At 38.5% G+C, this 18,728-nt stretch overlaps 9 protein-coding genes across 9 annotated transcripts; 6 read left to right on the plus strand and 3 right to left on the minus strand. All coding sequences in view use genetic code 12, as the record gives it.

The window, feature by feature from the left end:
• Positions 1-126: 126 nt before the first annotated feature.
• On the plus strand, positions 127-1,032 carry SPAPADRAFT_57819 (uncharacterized protein; the record flags this gene model as incomplete). Its single annotated transcript, XM_007372106.1, has 1 exon — positions 127-1,032. One exon carries the CDS (start codon positions 167-169, stop codon positions 1,001-1,003), a length of 837 nt encoding a protein of 278 aa, XP_007372168.1.
• A 215-nt stretch (positions 1,033-1,247) lies between these two features.
• On the plus strand, positions 1,248-4,061 carry SPAPADRAFT_130767 (uncharacterized protein; the record flags this gene model as incomplete). The annotated part of the gene is made up of 1 exon (XM_007372107.1): positions 1,248-4,061. One exon carries the CDS (start codon positions 1,248-1,250, stop codon positions 4,059-4,061), a length of 2,814 nt encoding a protein of 937 aa, XP_007372169.1.
• Positions 1,300-7,188, minus strand: ORC1 (origin recognition complex subunit 1; the record flags this gene model as incomplete). Its single annotated transcript, XM_007372108.1, has 2 exons — positions 1,300-1,457; positions 2,511-7,188. The coding sequence occupies one exon, from the start codon at positions 7,172-7,174 to the stop codon at positions 4,829-4,831; it is 2,346 nt and encodes a 781-aa protein (XP_007372170.1).
• On the minus strand, positions 4,102-4,725 carry TSR2 (Tsr2p; the record flags this gene model as incomplete). Its single annotated transcript, XM_007372109.1, has 1 exon — positions 4,102-4,725. One exon carries the CDS (start codon positions 4,723-4,725, stop codon positions 4,102-4,104), a length of 624 nt encoding a protein of 207 aa, XP_007372171.1.
• Positions 7,189-7,295: 107 nt separating the features above from the next.
• On the minus strand, positions 7,296-8,125 carry TEM1 (Ras family GTPase; the record flags this gene model as incomplete). Its single annotated transcript, XM_007372110.1, has 2 exons — positions 7,296-7,947; positions 8,002-8,125. 2 exons carry the CDS (start codon positions 8,040-8,042, stop codon positions 7,380-7,382), a joined length of 609 nt encoding a protein of 202 aa, XP_007372172.1.
• Positions 8,126-8,543: 418 nt separating this feature from the next.
• RPS1 (40S ribosomal protein eS1) lies at positions 8,544-9,470 on the plus strand (the record flags this gene model as incomplete). Its single annotated transcript, XM_007372111.1, has 1 exon — positions 8,544-9,470. One exon carries the CDS (start codon positions 8,570-8,572, stop codon positions 9,338-9,340), a length of 771 nt encoding a protein of 256 aa, XP_007372173.1.
• A 1,800-nt stretch (positions 9,471-11,270) lies between these two features.
• Positions 11,271-15,104, plus strand: SPAPADRAFT_145197 (uncharacterized protein; the record flags this gene model as incomplete). Its single annotated transcript, XM_007372112.1, has 1 exon — positions 11,271-15,104. The coding sequence occupies one exon, from the start codon at positions 11,304-11,306 to the stop codon at positions 15,033-15,035; it is 3,732 nt and encodes a 1,243-aa protein (XP_007372174.1).
• Positions 15,105-15,616: 512 nt separating this feature from the next.
• RPL6 (60S ribosomal protein eL6) lies at positions 15,617-16,747 on the plus strand (the record flags this gene model as incomplete). Its single annotated transcript, XM_007372113.1, has 2 exons — positions 15,617-15,653; positions 16,075-16,747. 2 exons carry the CDS (start codon positions 15,642-15,644, stop codon positions 16,594-16,596), a joined length of 534 nt encoding a protein of 177 aa, XP_007372175.1.
• A 363-nt stretch (positions 16,748-17,110) lies between these two features.
• Positions 17,111-18,432, plus strand: SPAPADRAFT_57832 (peptidylprolyl isomerase; the record flags this gene model as incomplete). The annotated part of the gene is made up of 1 exon (XM_007372114.1): positions 17,111-18,432. The coding sequence occupies one exon, from the start codon at positions 17,129-17,131 to the stop codon at positions 18,374-18,376; it is 1,248 nt and encodes a 415-aa protein (XP_007372176.1).
• Between the last annotated feature and the right edge of the window lie 296 nt (positions 18,433-18,728).

Raw genomic sequence — 18,728 nt, forward strand, 5'->3', positions numbered from 1 at the left:
TACCGTTGTAGCATGATGCTGCTGTCGTCAAACAGTAAAGTAAATTTCATGCCGAGATTAACCACCGTGAACCGGGCAGATAAAAAACTTTTTTTTTTTTTCAGAACCATAAACATGCACCACGGTGGTTACCCACAAGTTAAAGCGTCGACAATAGAAAGATATAATGGCACCAACGCCTCGAATAGTGTTTGAACAGCCAAATATAGAAAACACCATCCCGTTCACTTTATACCAGTCCTCGTCACCTGAGAAATTTTCATTTGAAGATTCAGACAAGTTTGTCATACATGGAGGAGGGCCTTTCTATAGCATTACTGGCATCGAGGACGCCGAGACAGAGACATGTCTTGAATTACAAGGCGTTGACTGTAATGACGTGTCTTTGTTTGTGTTAAATACGTCATTTATAATATGGTTCAATGCCAATGAACGAGGGTTGGAATTACCCTATCAAAGTATAGTGTTGCATGCAATAAACGAGGGCAAAGACGATTATATGTTGTACTTGCAAGTTGTGTCAAGTGAGGTCATGTATAGTGTGAATAATAACAGCCCTGGGTTTGTATCATATGTTAATCTTAACATCACACCTACTTCACCAACCAATCCACACAGAATGCACGATGTCAATAAGCTTTTTTCACAAGTGAAAGATTTCGGCATAGTTAGCATATATGAAGCTCTTTCTAAATGTTCGTCCTTGCATTATGACACAGAACTGGAAGAAGAGGAAGTAGGAGGGGCAGGAGCAGATCGTGCATTTTTTGGAGCTTCACTCGAACAGCCACAACAGCAAGAGCCAGTATTGGAAATTCCAACTAGTTGGATACTGCATAATGGAGTAGGAGGTTATGGAGATGACTTGGATGATATTGTCATTGAGGACGAGGCAATTGATGCCGGTATGCATGTAGATGTGGGGTATGGTCCCATTGCTGGTAGCATACGTAAACGAGAAGATGATTTGGAGGGCGTAGTTAAAAGTAGGCGATTGATTTAGCAGTAATAAAATTGTATGGTATGCTGTTTACCTTCCTCTTGGTGCGCGCTCAGCTTGGGGTCCTATCTCCAACCCGCCGCCCAAAATTCAAGTTTACTTTTATCTCAACCCTAAATTTTGCTGTCTATCCAACCGACATTTCATTACCCAGTCAGCATTCTCGTTGTTATATAACAGTGATTTATCCTTCGTTATCAATTGTTTCTAATCGAAGCGTACACAGAAAACCCAACCCTTGCATACCATGATGACCGCTGAGGAAAAGGCGAAATTCAGGTCCCATTTCCTCGAACTTGGTCAGGGGAGAATCATACCTCCCACCAACACCTTCTGGAATACCCTTTGGACATACCCCACTTGTGCAGAAGATGTATATGAGCTGTTGACCCCTTCAGACATACGTACTGTACGAAATCAGAACAAAGTCAATTTTATCCTTCTAATACGAATATTATGCACAAAGATTGTGGAATATGGCGATCCCGTCCACATTGACAAGTTGTCAGGTACGAAACATACAGTTGAATTGTTGAATTGCATACGGTTTGTCTCCAAGTTGGTCCCGTTTGTGTTTGAACTTGCGGCTTATCACAATGATCTTGAAACTGTGTTCTTTTGGAGTAAAGAGTTTGACCCGATAGAATACCTGCGAAGAGAAGCACCCGTACCACTACAACCTCATGAGATACACGAATCTCTCGCAGTGAGATTACTTTCTAGTTTGATTAAGTTACTATTTGTCAATGGCTTTACTACATCGCTGAAGTCAATGACAGTTTGGGAACCAGGGATTGGCCAACGCACAAAATACGACCCTCCCAACTTGATTATAGATAGCAACCGCTCAGAGTTGCTTAAACTACTCATCACATTGTGTTCTTCGCCAATGTACTCCAGCATCTTGCATTTACTGTCGACGGGATCCAAGTTCTTGACGTATTTGGTGAGTAGCACCCCAAAACAAGAATTGTTATTTTTGGTATGCTCACTTGTTAACGTTGCTTGTCGAGCCTCTAGAAGTTCTATGGATGAGAGCTCGTTGATATATCCTGAAAATATTGAATATTCGGAAATTAGACATGTGGTGGTGGCTTATTCATTTCAGTTGTTGACTTTGTTAGTTGCATATCCGTTACCTAGTCCCACGGAAACCAAATTTTTGGTTGATGCCGGGTTAATCACGTCAAAACCTCACAACATGGCAAGACTATACATGGGAAGAATATATAAAGACAATGAAATCCTATTTTTGGCAACTTCACTAGTTAACATATTGAGATTCCCTGTCACGGGAACACGAGTGACTGAAAATGGGACAAAAGTAAAAAGTACCCCACCGGCACTTTGGGCTACAGAGGCAGCAATGTTGATTTGGGAATTGATGCAATGCAACAAGAACTTTAAAGAGTTGATTGGCCGGAAGTTTGTCTCAGAACTAATGGTTGTGCTCATGTATTACACTTTCTCGTTCCATTCCAACCATGTACATGCTAATTTAGTCCGGGTGTGCACTTACCTTATGTTGTACTTGTCTTCGGAAGACATGATTAACGATTTGTTCTTTCCCATGAGTTCATCATTGTATGAGTCCCTCCCTGGACCATACAAGCTTCAATATCACCCTTTGACGACTCGAGATTTTCTAGTGTGTCAAATTTGCAATTGTATTATTGGAAAACAAGCCAACCTCTTGTACTTGACGAACAAACCCATGCCTGATTTGTTGGCGAAGACCTTGGTTGAAATTCTATACAATTTAATCCAGCCAGTGTCCAATGACGAATTGAATGTACATAATGATCCATTGAAGAAACTCAATAATCCAAATTCGCGAGGTGGACTTTCGTACGCAGCAGCGTGTTCCATCACTCACCTTATCGTCAAACTATCCAATCGGTCATTTGTGCTAGAGATACCATTCCATCTGACTTCATTGGCGTTGGTGATACGGGCAGTTGCAACGGCGGCTATGAATTATCCTGGTCCTTCACGAATGTTGCTATTCTCAATGATCAAGAATGAAAAGGTATTTCAAGAGGTGAGAAATACAATGGCATCACTCCATGGCGTACATTTTAAACAAGGAGTGCCTGTAAGAATAGACAACACCCCAGAAGTTGTGCCTGTAACTCCCCATCTTATCAATGGAAGTTTTAGACCTTCGATATATGGGGAACCAATTGAAACTTACGGAATAGCAAGACCTATCAATAGGGAAGAAGACCATTATATGACGGAAGATGAGACCGTGGCGGAATCCTTACGGCCTAGTTCACCCCGAGGGATGACCAACAAGGCTAGAGAAAAGATGAAGAAGAACATACCTATTGGCAAATCCTGGGGTGGCGATGCCGCATTGAAGACGATCCTAGAAGTCATTATTCCTAAGTTGCACGAAGTCCTCGATGAGTCTGAAGAAAATGAGATTTTGAAAATGGTTCAACTTATTGAAGACATTACGTTTGAGGACAATTATGAGAAACCAGAACCATTGCGATTCACGTGGAGTCATTTATCCCTTGGTTGGTATATGTCGTTGTTATTTCATGAGATTTATGATTCGAATGACTTGATGAAGAGTTTTATGAGGAGTAACAATGGAATATTCAAGAGTATTGGTAGCTCCCTTGCCAGTGTTAGCATGTTTTCATACAGTTGGAATAGTTTGCTCAGTCGTAAACCCAAGACAAATCAGGATGAAATTCAATGGGTCAAGAATTCATTAACAAACTATAATCATTGGGCAAATACAAATGTCAGATTGTTCAAGATTGACTCGGGAGAAGGATTCTTCTCAAGCATAAACAAGATAGGATCTGGTGTATCACAGTCTCTACCTGTTAGTCCTGTCACGGAAATGGCGACACAGTTTGGCAAAAGGTTTAGTGAACTACGTCTAAATTCTAATCAAAATAGATCATCGCCTGTGCTTTCGATAAGCGCAGGAGAGACGCCGCCACAACGGCCAGATACATTACGAAAATTGTCACGAAATTCAATTCTGAGCTTGCATACATTGAACGCGATAAATAGAACGAGAAGTAACACCATAGTTTAAAGTAATATTACATGTCTATTAGAAATAAATGCATACATAACTATCTTCTTCTTCTTCCCTTACTTTGAACCAACTCAAATCCATCTTCATCAACTACTGGACCAGCAGGTTCGTCAATTTCCATGTGATCGTGCTCGTGATCGTGATTGCAACCTTCGTGGTGCTCTTCTTCATCTTCTTCCTCTTCACTATCGGAAACATCTGGATTGTTTGGATCAGATTCAACTGTAACTTTGTGAGATTGATGCTGTCCAGAATTCTGCTTCTCTTGCCATCTGTTATACAACTGATCAATGTCGGTATAATTATGAACAGTAACGTCTTTGTAGAACTTCATAATCAAAGCAGCAATCTCCAAGGCAGAATCATTATCAACTTCAGTGTCAAATTCATCAACCATGGCATAGAGCAAAGTCTCTTCAATCAACTGAATATCTACAGCTTTCTCATCAAACAATTCAATAACAATACCAGAAATCCAATCTCGTTTCTCATTGGACTTAGGTCCACCCCAGCTATTCTCCACGGCCGTGGCTAATTCCTCCCACTTGTAAACAGCCATACAAACACCAAGTTCGAACTTTCCTTGTTGTTTCTCATCCAGGAAGCGTAAACTGCCGTGCTCGACTTCGATGTAGTCGGTAGGATCAATGGATGTACTCATGTTTAGGTATGTAAAAGAAATAAACGGTATAATACAAACACGATGTTTAAGTTTGCCAATTTAATTTTTTTTTTTTGCTGGATCATCGCGGGTTAGATTTGCTTTAATTAACCAAATGCGAAACTTGCTTATCACGCTTAAATACAGAAATCACCTCTTCTTCAGGCACATTCAACTGAATTAATCGCTGTCTTTCACCTTGAACATTCTGTTGTATTAAGATACCTGATTCAACAAATGAGTTTAAAATGTACTTAAAGTAAGGAACTCGTAAATTACGAGATCCTTTCTTGGAAATTGAAGTATCAAACAAGTTATCAGCATACAATATATCGGTAATCTCTGTATCATTGGACTTGTACTGAGCATTCTTCATTTCGTCAATGATATCACCAAGGGTATTTTCAGCTAGTCCTGTTCTCTTGCTTCTTAATAAAACTGCAGCAAGCAATAATTTCGAAGCATATGGTAGCGAGGCCAAGTATTGCGATAAGGGAGAATTTACAGTCTCATTAATTGCTGCTGAAATATGAGAAATCTGGACTTGGTATGGTTTGTCATCATCATCATTACCGTTTTTCTCTTGAGAATATTCCTTCTCGGCAATCTCGACAGCACGACGACATATTGTCAAAGCTCTTCTAGCATCACCACTAACACTGGCGACTTTTCTGGATGCAAAACCAATTGCATCGGGTGAGATATGGACTTTCCGCTTACTTTGCTTGGTCAACATATCAAGCCTATGACGAATGATATCTCCCAATTGATCAAAAGTATAACCACGGAATTGAATTCTTCGTAATCCCAAACGTGATGATATCTTGTTGGATAAGACTCTTTCTGGTAAATCCATAGTATTGGCCACGGCAATCACGATCAATTTTGAGTTCTTATAAGTGGGCCAATTCAAGAAGTTATACATGACATTTTGTTTCTTAGTGGCTATTTGATCCAATTCATCCATTAGCACAATGAATGGTTTCCTGTTATTGTCTTCTCTATTGAAATACTCTTCTAATAAAAGAGCCGAACTTGCAGGACTCACCTTATCTCCACTGATTTGCTCCCACAACATTTCATAAGCAACATTTGGTGACACTAGTTTTAACCCATTGAGTTCTAGATAATTAAATGGTTTAATTTCGTTTCGTTCCACTGATTGAGTCATTTGTTCAATAACATCTCGGATGGTGGCAGTTTTACCCATACCAGGAACCCCACTGACATATACACAACAACCTGTTTCTTCATTGACGGCAGATTCTAAATTCATGTAAATCATGGCATATTCATCTTCTCTTCCCGGAAGAGCATTTAACTTTTGTGACGTGTGCAATTTGGCTTTGATATCTTTGAATGCTTGTGAGGTTGGATCTGTAAGAGCATTTGTGTTTTTAGAAGGTGAAAGTAATGTAGGGAGGATTGGCGTATTGGGTTTAAAAACTCTTCTTCGCTTAGTTGGGGTTAAAATTGTGGAATATAATTCTTCGATTTGATTCTTTTGTTGTTTTTTTGGGCTGCTTTTAGGAGTAGTTGTTTTGCTTGATTTACGAGGTGATTTAACGGGACTGGATCTGGCACTTGGAGTTCCACGACTTCGTTTAACTGGAGACTGAAGTGCGTCTACGTATTCGTCATCACTTGAGTCTATTCCTATGACATCGTCGTCAGAATTTTCTCCAGTTAAATCCTCAAAATCTACATCATTATCCTTGTCTAGTATTTCTTCTTCTTCTTCTTCTTCATCTTCATCTTCTTCGTCTTGCTCTGCTGTTTCAAGTTCTGCTTCTGCTTCTGCTTCAACAGAACTTGTTTCCTTTGAGATAATGGTTTCTACTGGTGCTGGCAGTGCTCGTGCAGATGAATTCTTACTTGTCTTTCGCTTCTTAGTTGGAACTACCGTCTTTGTTCTCAAATACTGGACAAACCCATCTGGATTTTCTGTAAATTTATCCATCAAGAATCGAAAGTCAAATGAATCCGACTTACCATCATCGTAACAAGCACGTCTAGTCATGAATGTAGTGGAAGAATTGGATTCATCAATAACAATATCATTGTATTCTTCGTTAGATAACACCTGCACTTTCATAATCACGTCTTTCATCTGGATTTTTTCTAGATATGGAGTAATATAAATCTCATTTTGTTCAACATCAGGCTCTTTAGAGTCAGCATGGGTGAACCAAATCACCAACACTTCTATAAAATAATCAGTACCAAAATCAATTGATTTGATAAGAGCTACCTCAGCAACTGCGTTATCATCTTTGACAAGAACGGTATCACCTACTTTAAGTTCCATATCATCATTATCACGTTTGAGAATAATTGAGCTTGTGTTCCGCGCCGATCTCCGGCTACGTCTGTTGGGGGTTTCCGGATTTGCATTGTCCTCACTTAATATGTATTGCCATCCCTTCAAATCCTTCTGACTTCTTGCCATGGCTTGTGTTGTCTGGATATGAACGTGGTTGTAAACTTTTTGAAATCTTAGATTTTCTATGTTGTTCCGCGCGCGCCTTGCTGGTGGGAAAAAAAAATATGCCAACATCTACACAAACAAATCAGTCGTACCATTATATTATTGTAAGCTTTGTCTAACTAAAGAAAGAAGAATTGAAATTTAAAGATGTAGAAGCAATTGGCCTTTACTTAAATATGAGAATTGGTTCGCCGACATTTGTAATTTCGTCTAGGTTCAACTTCAAATCAAACGCCTTGGACAAGATAATCTTGAATATCTTTTGAACATTGATGGAATGGCTGGTGGAACAGAATACCACTGGTGCTTTCATGGCACTACCGAACTTCTTGGCTTGTTGGGTTATTTCTAACTGATCTTGGAAACTCAAATCTATAAATTGGTCGTATTTTGTCCCTACCAAGAATGGAATCGCTGTTTTATTAAATCCTCTAGCTTGTCTATACCACTCTTTGATCGAGTTCAACGTTGACTTCCTAGTTAAATCAAACATGAACAATATAGCCACGGCGTCATTGGAAACTAAAGGTAGCATGTTTATAAACTCTTTTTGTCCACCTAGATCCCAAATCGAGAACGTTATTGTAGTATTGCGAATCTGGATCTTCTTATCCATGAAATTGACTCCCAATGTTTGAATGTAGTCTTCATCAAATGATCCTTCTACGTATTTAACCATTAGTGAGGTCTTACCTATCTGTGAATCTCCTATTAATCCTATCTTCAATGCAACTCTATAGTGGAGGTTAGTACTATTATGTTTTGGTTCTGGCTTACATGAAACATACTGGTTGTTTTGATCTTGATTGTCATCTTCGATATCTGGCATGGTATATGATTAGGAAGTAGTATTGTGGGGATATATGGTATGGTTTAATATAAGGGCAGTAAGGTTCACAGGAATAGACGTGTAGAATCAATAAAGCTGGCTTGTTTACATTTTGATGTTGGAACACTACTTTTGAACGCGACATGGAATGTCGTGGAGAGATTTTAATGTCGCGCGAAATAAGGTCCGAGTTTTAGGGTTTGTGCCCTGCTAATTTTCATGCGCACGTGAGAAGCAGCCCCATCGTCTAATGAGACGTTATGTCCTGCGTATACTACTTATCTATCATTTTTTTGCGTCAATTTCATTTACTACAGAAAAAAACAATTTACTCGCTCACGTGACTTTCTTGAAAACTTTTTGTCTGCACAGTCAAACTTTTTTTTTTGTTAGTAAGTGCTGCACTGCGGGTTGGATTTTCTACTAACAAATTTCCCACTCTTTCACTTTTGATTGAAAAAAGAAAATTTGAAAATTTTTTTAATCCTTCTTTTTAGCTTTTATCGTAATACCTTAAACTAGTAAACATGGCTGTTGGTAAGAACAAGAGATTGTCCAAGGGTAAGAAGGGATTGAAGAAGAAGGTCGTTGACCCATTCACCAGAAAAGATTGGTTTGACATCAAAGCCCCAACCACTTTTGAAAACAGAAACGTTGGTAAGACCTTGATCAACAGATCCACCGGTTTAAAGAACGCTGCTGATGGATTAAAGGGTCGTGTCTTTGAAGTCTGTTTAGCTGACTTACAAGGTTCTGAAGACCACTCTTACAGAAAGATCAAGTTGAGAGTTGACGAAGTTCAAGGTAAGAACTTGTTGACCAACTTCCACGGTTTAGATTTCACTTCTGACAAGTTGAGATCTTTAGTCAGAAAGTGGCAATCTTTAGTCGAAGCTAACGTTACTGTTAAGACTTCTGACGATTACGTTTTAAGAGTTTTCGCTATTGCCTTCACCAAGAGACAACCAAACCAAATTAAGAAGACTACTTATGCTCAATCTTCCAAGTTGAGAGAAGTTAGAAAGAAGATGATTGAAATCATGCAAAGAGAAGTTTCTAACGTTACCTTAGCTCAATTAACCTCTAAGTTGATTCCAGAAGTCATTGGTCGTGAAATTGAAAAGTCCACTCAAACTATCTTCCCATTACAAAACGTCCACATCAGAAAGGTTAAGTTATTGAAGCAACCAAAGTTCGACTTGGGTGCCTTATTAGCTTTACACGGTGAAGGTTCTACTGAAGAAAAGGGTAAGAAGGTTTCTGCTGGTTTCAAGGATGTCGTTTTAGAATCTGTTTAAGGAGATTTCGTACGAATAATAATTTCTGTTAATATATTTTAAAATAGCATTTATTGTAACATCATAATATAAAAATACAAGTATATATATATAATTTTGATGAAGTGTAGTTGAATGAATGAATTTGTTTTATAAATGAGTAGTACAGTAAAAAAAGGTATGGGACTCATGTTAACGTGACAACTTTGTATTTGCTTAAGACAAGCATACTTGGCCTGTTAGATTGGAGTGCCAACAGAATAGTATAAACTAGCACACTTGTACGATAACTGCACTGACTCACGCTAGAGATTGAAGAAGAGTAACAATTCGAAAGAGAGTATAGAACGAGAAGACAGATAATTGAACCATCTAAAGATCACAAATCAAGGTTCAATCTAACTTAGATTGGCTGGATTGACTTTTAAAATAGCGATCTTGTATATTTTTTTTGTTTTGCTGCCACTAACCATCAATTCATTATGTGCTAATCTGTACTACGTTGGTAGTTGGGGTTTTTTCCAATTAGCAACTCGTTTCATCTCCACAGAATGAGGTGAATTTTAAAATATTACAAGTATACTTGATAGTTTCTCTCGAGTAAATCACTTTGTTTGTTTGCATTTGATTAATATTGTTCATTATATAAGAGCTAGTAAAGTTGAATTGGATTTCTCTCAAATTTGCATCCATTTTTTGCAAAAGATTTGTCACATGCGTTGATTCATCTCTGTTCAGTAAATTCAATTTTCAATATTCATCTCCACAGGACTATAAAAGTGCGAAACAATGAATATTTTAAGATTATCGGATTTAACTACTTCATGTCTCTACTAATTTCGATAACTCCTCTGCACGGGTATGGTTAGAGATTCCCGATTGTCAGGCTTTGAGTTTACAGTTTAAGGGATAAATTTCCAGTGAGGCTTGGGTAATTTTCTCAGGGTAACCTGTAATTCGGGAACAATGGAAATTCCAGTTTGGACAGATTTGCTGTTCCATCACGTCAAACTGCAAGCCGAACTTTTTAATACCGTGTATGTCGTCACTTCTATTTACCTTGAATTAATCGCTCGGCAGGGATTAATTTTACGTTTCTTTAACTGAGTACCACCCATACATTTTATTCAATTGTATATAATACATCTAGGATAATACAATTGCTGTTGTCACAATGAGTCAACCTGTATGTATAGCTAATACTTCATTGCTTATGTAAGTGTTTTCCTTTAGGTGCTGCCCCCCCTTTTTTTTGTAGGGCTGTAACTTTTGGCTGTCTACACCAAAAGTAATTCGGACTTTATATGAGTGCCACAACCCCCCAAAATATGGAGTGATGATACCAATTAACCGAATTAGAGGCTTCAATTACAGATAAATTGCCACCGTTAGGAAAAATACACGAGTGTAACGCTGTTGACTATGTACTAACTTCTTGTAGGCAACCACCTCAGAAAAGAAGGCTGTGGGAGATAGTAATATCATTGGCACGCCTGTTAGCATACCAGAAGTTGAAAAAATCCATGAACCATCTAAAACTGCCAATTCCAATGAATCTGTGGAAGCTAAACCCGTGGAGAAACCACCAGCTCAATTAGATCCTGTTGATTCTCAAGCGTCATTGAAACAGATCAGTCCTTCTACCACCAGAAGAACTTTGGAAGAAAAAACTCCAACCAAAGTATTGATAAGAGATAAAACTGCCTTTTCTTGGCAGAATATCGGTAACTGGACCGATGCTGAAGATAGTGGACAAGATAAGCAAGCGCTTTTAGAAAGTACTAAAAAGACTGAAGCTTATATAATTGATCACTTCTATGGTGATTGGTTTTGGAATTGTTCCTTAATTATTGGAACTTGTTTTTTTGCCTGGTTTGTTGCTAGAATTGGGGGTGGATTCTTATCTCTTGGATTAGTGCTTTTGTTTACTAATTCTGTTTATCGAAGTGAATTAAGAAGATTCAATAGAGATATCAGAGATGATATGACAAGAACCCTTTCTGTTGAAAGATTGAGCAATCAAGCTGAAACCATGGAATGGATGAACTCCTTTTTGGACAAATTCTGGGTTATTTATATGCCTGCTTTCTCAGAAATGGTTATGACTCAAGCAAACGCCATTTTGAAGGACCAAGCCCCTGGGTTTGGTATCGATGCTTTGTCTGTTGACGAATTCACTTTAGGTTCCAAAGCTCCAAGAGTTGATTCTATCAAATCATATACTCGTACTGCTGACGATATAATTATGATGGATTGGGCTTTCTCCTTTACGCCCAATGATACCGATGATATGACCAAGAATGAAATCAAGAAAAAGATTGACCCTAAGGTTGCTTTAGGTGTTACCGTTGGTAAAGCATTTGTTTCCAAAACTTTGCCAATTCTTGTTGAAGATATGTCTTTTACTGGTAGATTAAAGGTTAAGTTTAGACTTTCTGAAAACTTCCCTCATGTTAAAATGGTCTCGGCTCAATTTTTAGAAGCTCCAACTATTGATTATGGTCTTAAGCCTGTTGGTGGTGATACTTTTGGTATTGATATCATGTCCTTTATTCCAGGTTTATCCAAGTTTGTTAATGGTATCATTCATATGACCTTGAGACCTATGTTTTATGCTCCTAACTGGTTTGATGTGGATATTGAAGAATTGTTGTCTGGACAAACCAATGATGCTACCGGGGTTGTTGCTGTTAGAGTTCGTCGCGCCATGAAGTTGAAGACTGGTAATCCTACTGAACCAAACAGTATTAATCCATATGTTCAAATTAAATTGACTAGTAATGCTGAAACTGAAGTCACCACCAAAGTTAAGAAGTTGGTTAATGATCCTGTCTTTATGGAAACTAAATATATCCTTTTGAGTCATCTTGAAGGTCACTATTTGAATTTTAATGTTTTCAATTTGTTGCAAGATAAAATGGATGATCAATTAATTGGAACCTGTGATTTCCCATTAGCAGAATTTCTTCAAGAAGAAGTTCATCAAGGTTTGGTCAAGAGTATTATGAATTCTGGTAAGGTTGTTGGTAAATTGGAACTCGATATCAAGTACTTCCCATCATTGAAGCCAATTGTTTTAGACAATGGTGCCAAGGAAACTGTCACCGATGCAGAGGTGGGTATTTTGAAATTAACTCTTCACGAAGCCCGTGATTTAGATATTTCCAATTCGGTCATTGGTTTATTGAATCCTTATGCTGAAATTTACATCAACAATGACTTGGTACGCACCTGTCGTCGACTTAGACAAACTAATGAACCTCATTGGGATCAAGTATGGGAACAATATATCACTCAACAATCAGAAACCGATATTCAAATCTTGGTGCGTGATTCCGTTGACTCTTCTGTGGTTGCTAATTTGACTGTGAATTTACAAGATGTAATTTTTGAAAGTGGAAGAGGTCAACATTGGTTCAATTGTACTGATTCTCCAGATGGTCCTAAAGTTAAGCTTAGTGCCAATTGGAAGCCGCTTGCTGTTGATGATGAAGTGACTGGAAAGGTTCATATGAATGCTCCTATTGGTGGTTTGAGATTACATCTTCGTAAGGCTGAGAATTTAAAGAATTTAGAATCAGTTGGATTGGTTGATCCATATGTTCGTGTTATCCTTAATGGTAAACTCAGAGCTCGTTCCCACACTATTGAAGAAACTGTCAATCCATCATGGGATGAAGTTTATTTCTTACCAGTGGCTAATGAACATCAACATTACTTGTTGGAAGTTATGGATGCTGAACCAGAAGGTAAGGATAGATCGTTGGGTACCGCCGCTGTACATGTTGCTGACTTTTTGAAGAAGGATGCCGAAGGTAAATGGTTGCCTTATGAAGGTGAAGACAAGATTATCGAACAAAAGGTTATATTCAACAAGGAGGAAATTGGAGTTATTTATTATTCCGTATCATACTTCCCAGCCCTTCCTGTTTATTCGTTATCACAAATTGAAGATAAACAAGGATACCTTGAAGATATTGAAAATGCTAAGAGAAAGAATTTGGAAAAGTATCGTCGCGATAAACAAAGATTTGAAGAAAATCCAAAGGAATTTGAATGGCTTGACCTCAATACTCAGGATGATGCCAACAAGGAACCACCTCCAAAGATTGAATTGACTCTCGATGAAGCAATCAAGTATCCTGCTGGTAACATGATTGTTCATTTATTGAGTGGTAACTTTTCTAAACCTGATGTTTTCGTGCATACTTTATTTGATGAGCATTCTCAACCATCCGGTGTATCTCCACGTTCAGTGGGTAGAAAATTGCATGCTATGTCTAGTGGTGAATCTTTTATTCGTGATTTAGCTCATTCCAAGTTGATATTCAGAGTTGCAACCGTGGCTGATGTCACCCACCTGGGTCAATTGTTGTCTGAAAAGATCTTTTCCACCTTGGATATTTACCGTCAATCATTTAAAAAACCAGTCAAATTGAATGTCGGGAATAACAACTTTGTGGTTGTTAGATTGGAATATATTCCTAGTGAAGTTAAACTTCCTCCATTAGATACTGTTTTAGATGTGGGTGTTGTGAATATGACCATTGTTGGAGCTAAAGGGTTACAAGCAATGGATTCCAACGGTAAAGCTGATCCTTTCTGTGCTGTCACATTGGAAGGCAAGGTTTTGAAGAAAACCGACAAGCAAAAGAAGACACTTGATCCAGCATGGAATGAACAAATTAGTTTCCCCATGGTTTCCAGATCAAGACAAGTGCTTAATGTTGAGGTATATGATTGGGATTACACTCATGATGATAGGTTAATGGGTCGTGGAAGAGTCGACCTCTCACAGATTCAAGCAAACAAGGCGTCTCAAGTCACAGTTAAATTGGATACCCAAGGTGAAGTTATACTTTCGGTCACATTTGCTCCTGAGTACATCCGTCCTCCATTGGAGGCAAAAGTATTGTCAGCGCTTCATTTGGATGAATTAGGATCTATGGGTTCTGCCGTTGCTGGTGCTGGTGGTAAAGTTGGTTCTGCCGTTGTTGGTGCTGGAGGTAAAACATTTGATGGTGCTAAAGAAATGGGCAGTGGAGTCAAGGATATGGCTGGCTCAATTGGTGCTCCTGTGACTGGGGTAGCCGGGGATGGATTAGATAAAGCTACCAGTTTCATAAAGGGATTTAGAAAGTCAAAACATCCTACAGAAACAGATGAAGTCAATGGAGGTGGTAATGGTGGTAACGGAGCTTACAGTTCTATCACCCCACGTCCATCTGATAGCAGAAACAGTACTGACCAATCTCTGATGCGTGAAGGTCTTCTTGCTCCAAAAGCCAACCATCTTCGTAATGTCAGCACCAGTTCTGCCGAGTCTACATATGCAGCCAGTATCAGTGGTCCTGAGTCTGTTCCTGGACGAGTTTCTGTTATTTCATTGGAAGGTTGGCCATCATTTGAACAACCTTTGGAAGTTAAGGTTGTGTTGAAGACAAGCACCAAGACCAAGACTCTTCTCAAAACTAGACATACCAAGATTGACCGAGAAGATAATAAATATTCATGGAATGAAAGTGTTGCTTTTAGAAGCGCTCCAAGTGGAGAATTACAATTTACAGTTAGAGAACACCATACTTTTGGTAAGAGTAAGAACTTGGGTACTGGTGCAATTTTGTTAACTGATATCAGCAGTGCTAGTGATGACATTATTGTGGCGCTTGAAGATAATGGTAAGTTGAAACTCAATGTCAAGTATTTGACGGGTTAAAGATAGACAGAGCTTATTATGTAGGTGTATATTATTATTATTATTATTATTATTATGCGTATCATATGACTTCAACTTGTAATTGCTGCGAAAAGAAGTAAATCTGGGCAAAAACTTTGTTCACCGAATTGCATACTACTCCATTTACGCCGTTGATATTATTGTTAACATTGACAATTCCGATCCAGGTTGGGGAAAAGGGGGAGGCTATCGTCATACTATTCCTACGCAACCATTATATATACCTGTATCTCCCAATTCCCTAAACAATAGACATGTACCTAACTGACTATTGCGTACATGGAAAAAACAGCCCCACCAAATCACGTGAAAAACACCTGATTTGTGACTGCTTTTTTGTTTACACGTGACCATATGCTCAGGCAAAAAGTGGAATTAGCCATGTGCACTACCCTGATTTTTTTAGTATGGCAAGATCTTTTGCTTTGTATGGTGCGAGAAAAAAACTTTCCTGTATGTGCCTTTGCCCATAGTGAATGGCACACCTCAGAATTTCTCTTAGGAAGAAAAAAATACTTGGAAAAAAAAATCTTTTTCAGGTTTTTAACATAGTTGAATATATCACCAATACAAACTAGATCAAAAATGAGCCAAATTGTATGTTCATATCTTGTGAAGAAACGAAGGAGACAAGGATGTGTATAGAGTGGAAGTGTACGAGTTGTGAATCATGAGTTTAGTGGGAAATTAAATATGAATATTGGATGTCTAAGAAATAGTGAAAATTAGTCGATACTACTACTATATATATGAATTATTTTGCAAACTAGTATTAAACTATCGAAGAAAAGATTCTACTACCATAGATGTACATGTTTATTCAAAGGATATTGCTTTTTCATAAACAGAAAGCCACTAAAGTTATACCTTGAAAAGTATGAAAGGAATAGTAATACTTGCAACCAAACACCCAAACTGAATGAAAGCTAAACAGAATGCCCGGCGCACTTATATCAAACACGTTATACATCCAATCCTACCTTGGTTTAAAGAATATTATACTAACATTTTATTTTAGGCTCCAAAGTGGTACCAATCAGAAGACGTTGCAGCCCCAAAGAAGGCTAGAAAGACTGCTCGTCCACAAAAATTACGTGCCTCCTTAGTTCCAGGTACCGTTTTAATCTTGTTGGCTGGTAGATTCAGAGGTAAGAGAGTTGTCTACTTGAAGAACTTGGAAGACAACACCTTATTGGTTTCCGGTCCATTCAAGGTCAACGGTGTTCCATTAAGAAGAGTCAACGCCCGTTACGTTATTGCCACCTCCACCAAGGTCAACGTTGAAGGTGTTGATGTTTCTAAATTCAATGTCGAATACTTTGCCAGAGAAAAGGTTACCAGAGCTGCCAAGAAGTCCGAAGCTGACTTATTCAACGAAGTCCCAGCTAAGAAGGAAATCAAGGAAGAAAGAGTTGCTGACCAAAAGACTGTTGATGCTGCTTTATTGGCTGAAATCAAGAAGACCCCATTATTAAAACAATACTTATCCGCTTCTTTCTCTTTAAAGAGCGGTGACAAGCCACACTTATTAAAGTTCTAAATGTGCTGAAAATATAAGAAAGATCATCGATTCATTAGGGTTAAATATTAAAAATTGAAGGTCTTGATCTATTTTATTTTAATTATTATTTGCAGTTCTTTTAGGAAGTTTTATTGGTGTAAAATTTTCTCTTTGTATATTTAATACAGTTAAAAACGATAAGACGTGATGTAGACTTTAACTATTGAGAAGAGTTCATACTCCGAGACTAGATGATGTATTTTTCTGGTTGGCGTGCTTGAGTCCACAGAATTTAACATAAACTTGGAAGGAAGCCCCTTGAGTAGGTTTATGGCATTAATCTTCAGTTGAAGATGATGTGTAAGCACCCAACAACGAGGTAAAGGTGTACTGTATTGACAATTATGTCATATCTAACACATTTAACTTGGGTAGGCTGGCTGGTCAGCCTGCAGTTCCGATCCACGTGATCAAGTGTTCGTCTCATCTCATCCCACATGGAAAAAAAAGCTGTAAGAGATTCCAAATTTTCATTTAACTAGATCTACAACCCACATCAGTTTGTACAACCATGTCTGAATTCCAATTACTTCCAACTGCTACCTACAACTTGGCATTGAAGCCATTCGACCCAGCTGCTGCCATTGAAGATGAATTTCCAGTCACTATTAGACTTACTTTAGCTGCTGTTGATCCTGAAGCTGTTGATGATAAAGAAGAGCCATCCACTTTGAGATTATTAAAGAGACCTCTTTTGATTGACGATGATGAACTTGATTTACTCGATGACGAAGCTGAAGAAGACGACGAATTGGACGAAGAAGAAGAAGAAGAAGAAAAGGTCACTAAGAAGTCCAAGAAGGATGCCGATGAAGACGACGACGAAGAAGAAGAAGATGATGATGAAGAAGACGAAGATGATTTGGATGACGATGATGTTGAAGAATTCGTCATCTGTACTCTTTCTCCAAAGGTTCAATTCCAACAAACTCTTGATCTTACCATCACTCCTCAAGAACAAGTTTATTTTGTTGTTACTGGTTCTTACCCAATTCACTTGACTGGTAACTTCATTGAACATCCAGCTAATGATGATGACGATGAAGATGAAGATTACGACGAAGATGAGTATGATTTGACTCCAGATGAAGATGAAATCATTCATGGTTACGACTTGAATGAAGAGTACGACGAAGAATCTGACGAAGAAGAAGCCAAGATTGAAGAAGTCGGCGACGAAGAAGAAGAAGAAGAAGAAGAAGAAAAGCCAAAGAAGAGAGCTGCTGAGGAACCAAAGGAAACCAAAAAGTCTAAGAAGGCTAAGAAGGACGACAAGAAGGTTAAGTTCACTAAGGAATTAGAACAAGGTCCAACCGGTTCAACCTTGGTTGAAGAAAAGAAGGAAACCAAGAAGGAATCTAAGAAGGAATCTAAGAAGGAAACCAAGAAGGAAGAAGCCAAGGAAGACTCCAAGAAGAAATACCCAACCAAGACCTTATTAGGTGGTGTTGTCACTGAAGACCGTAAGGTTGGTTCTGGTACCACTGCCAAATCCGGTAACAAGGTTGGTATCAGATACATTGGTAAGTTAAAGAATGGTAAGGTTTTTGACAAGAACACTTCTGGTAAGCCATTTGCCTTCACCTTAGGTAAGGGTGAATGTATCAAGGGATTCGACTTAGGTGTTGCTGGTATGGCCGTTGGTGGTGAAAGAAGAGTTGTGATTCCAGCCAAGATGGGTTACGGTTCTCAAGCTTTACCAGGAATTCCAGCCAATTCCGAATTGACCTTTGACATTAAATTAGTTTCATTGAAATAGAGTTAGTTTTCATATAGTCGTAAAGAAGAAAAAAAAATAAAGTTGATTTACATATTACATATCTAAACCATGGAGATTATAGATGAAACGGTCGAGATGGGCAAGTTCGGACGTTGGTACTGTCATGGGCGGCGTTAAAAATCATGTTGCAAATCGTCATGTCCCAGTACGGAAATAATTCCGCCGCACGGGACCAATAATTCCCGAATCTTTCCACATGAAAATGATCTTGAAGATGATCTTGTTTCGGGTAGATGCAATCTAAGGGAATAATAACTCGTTGCCAGGCAGCGTCTTGTGTGTTACCAATTAGATCTGTAAGTTTAAGCTGCAAATCACACGTCTGCAATTG

This window comes from Spathaspora passalidarum, assembly GCF_000223485.1.
Source record: "Spathaspora passalidarum NRRL Y-27907 unplaced genomic scaffold SPAPAscaffold_1, whole genome shotgun sequence".
In the NCBI taxonomy this organism is placed as follows: domain Eukaryota; kingdom Fungi; phylum Ascomycota; class Pichiomycetes; order Serinales; family Debaryomycetaceae; genus Spathaspora; species Spathaspora passalidarum.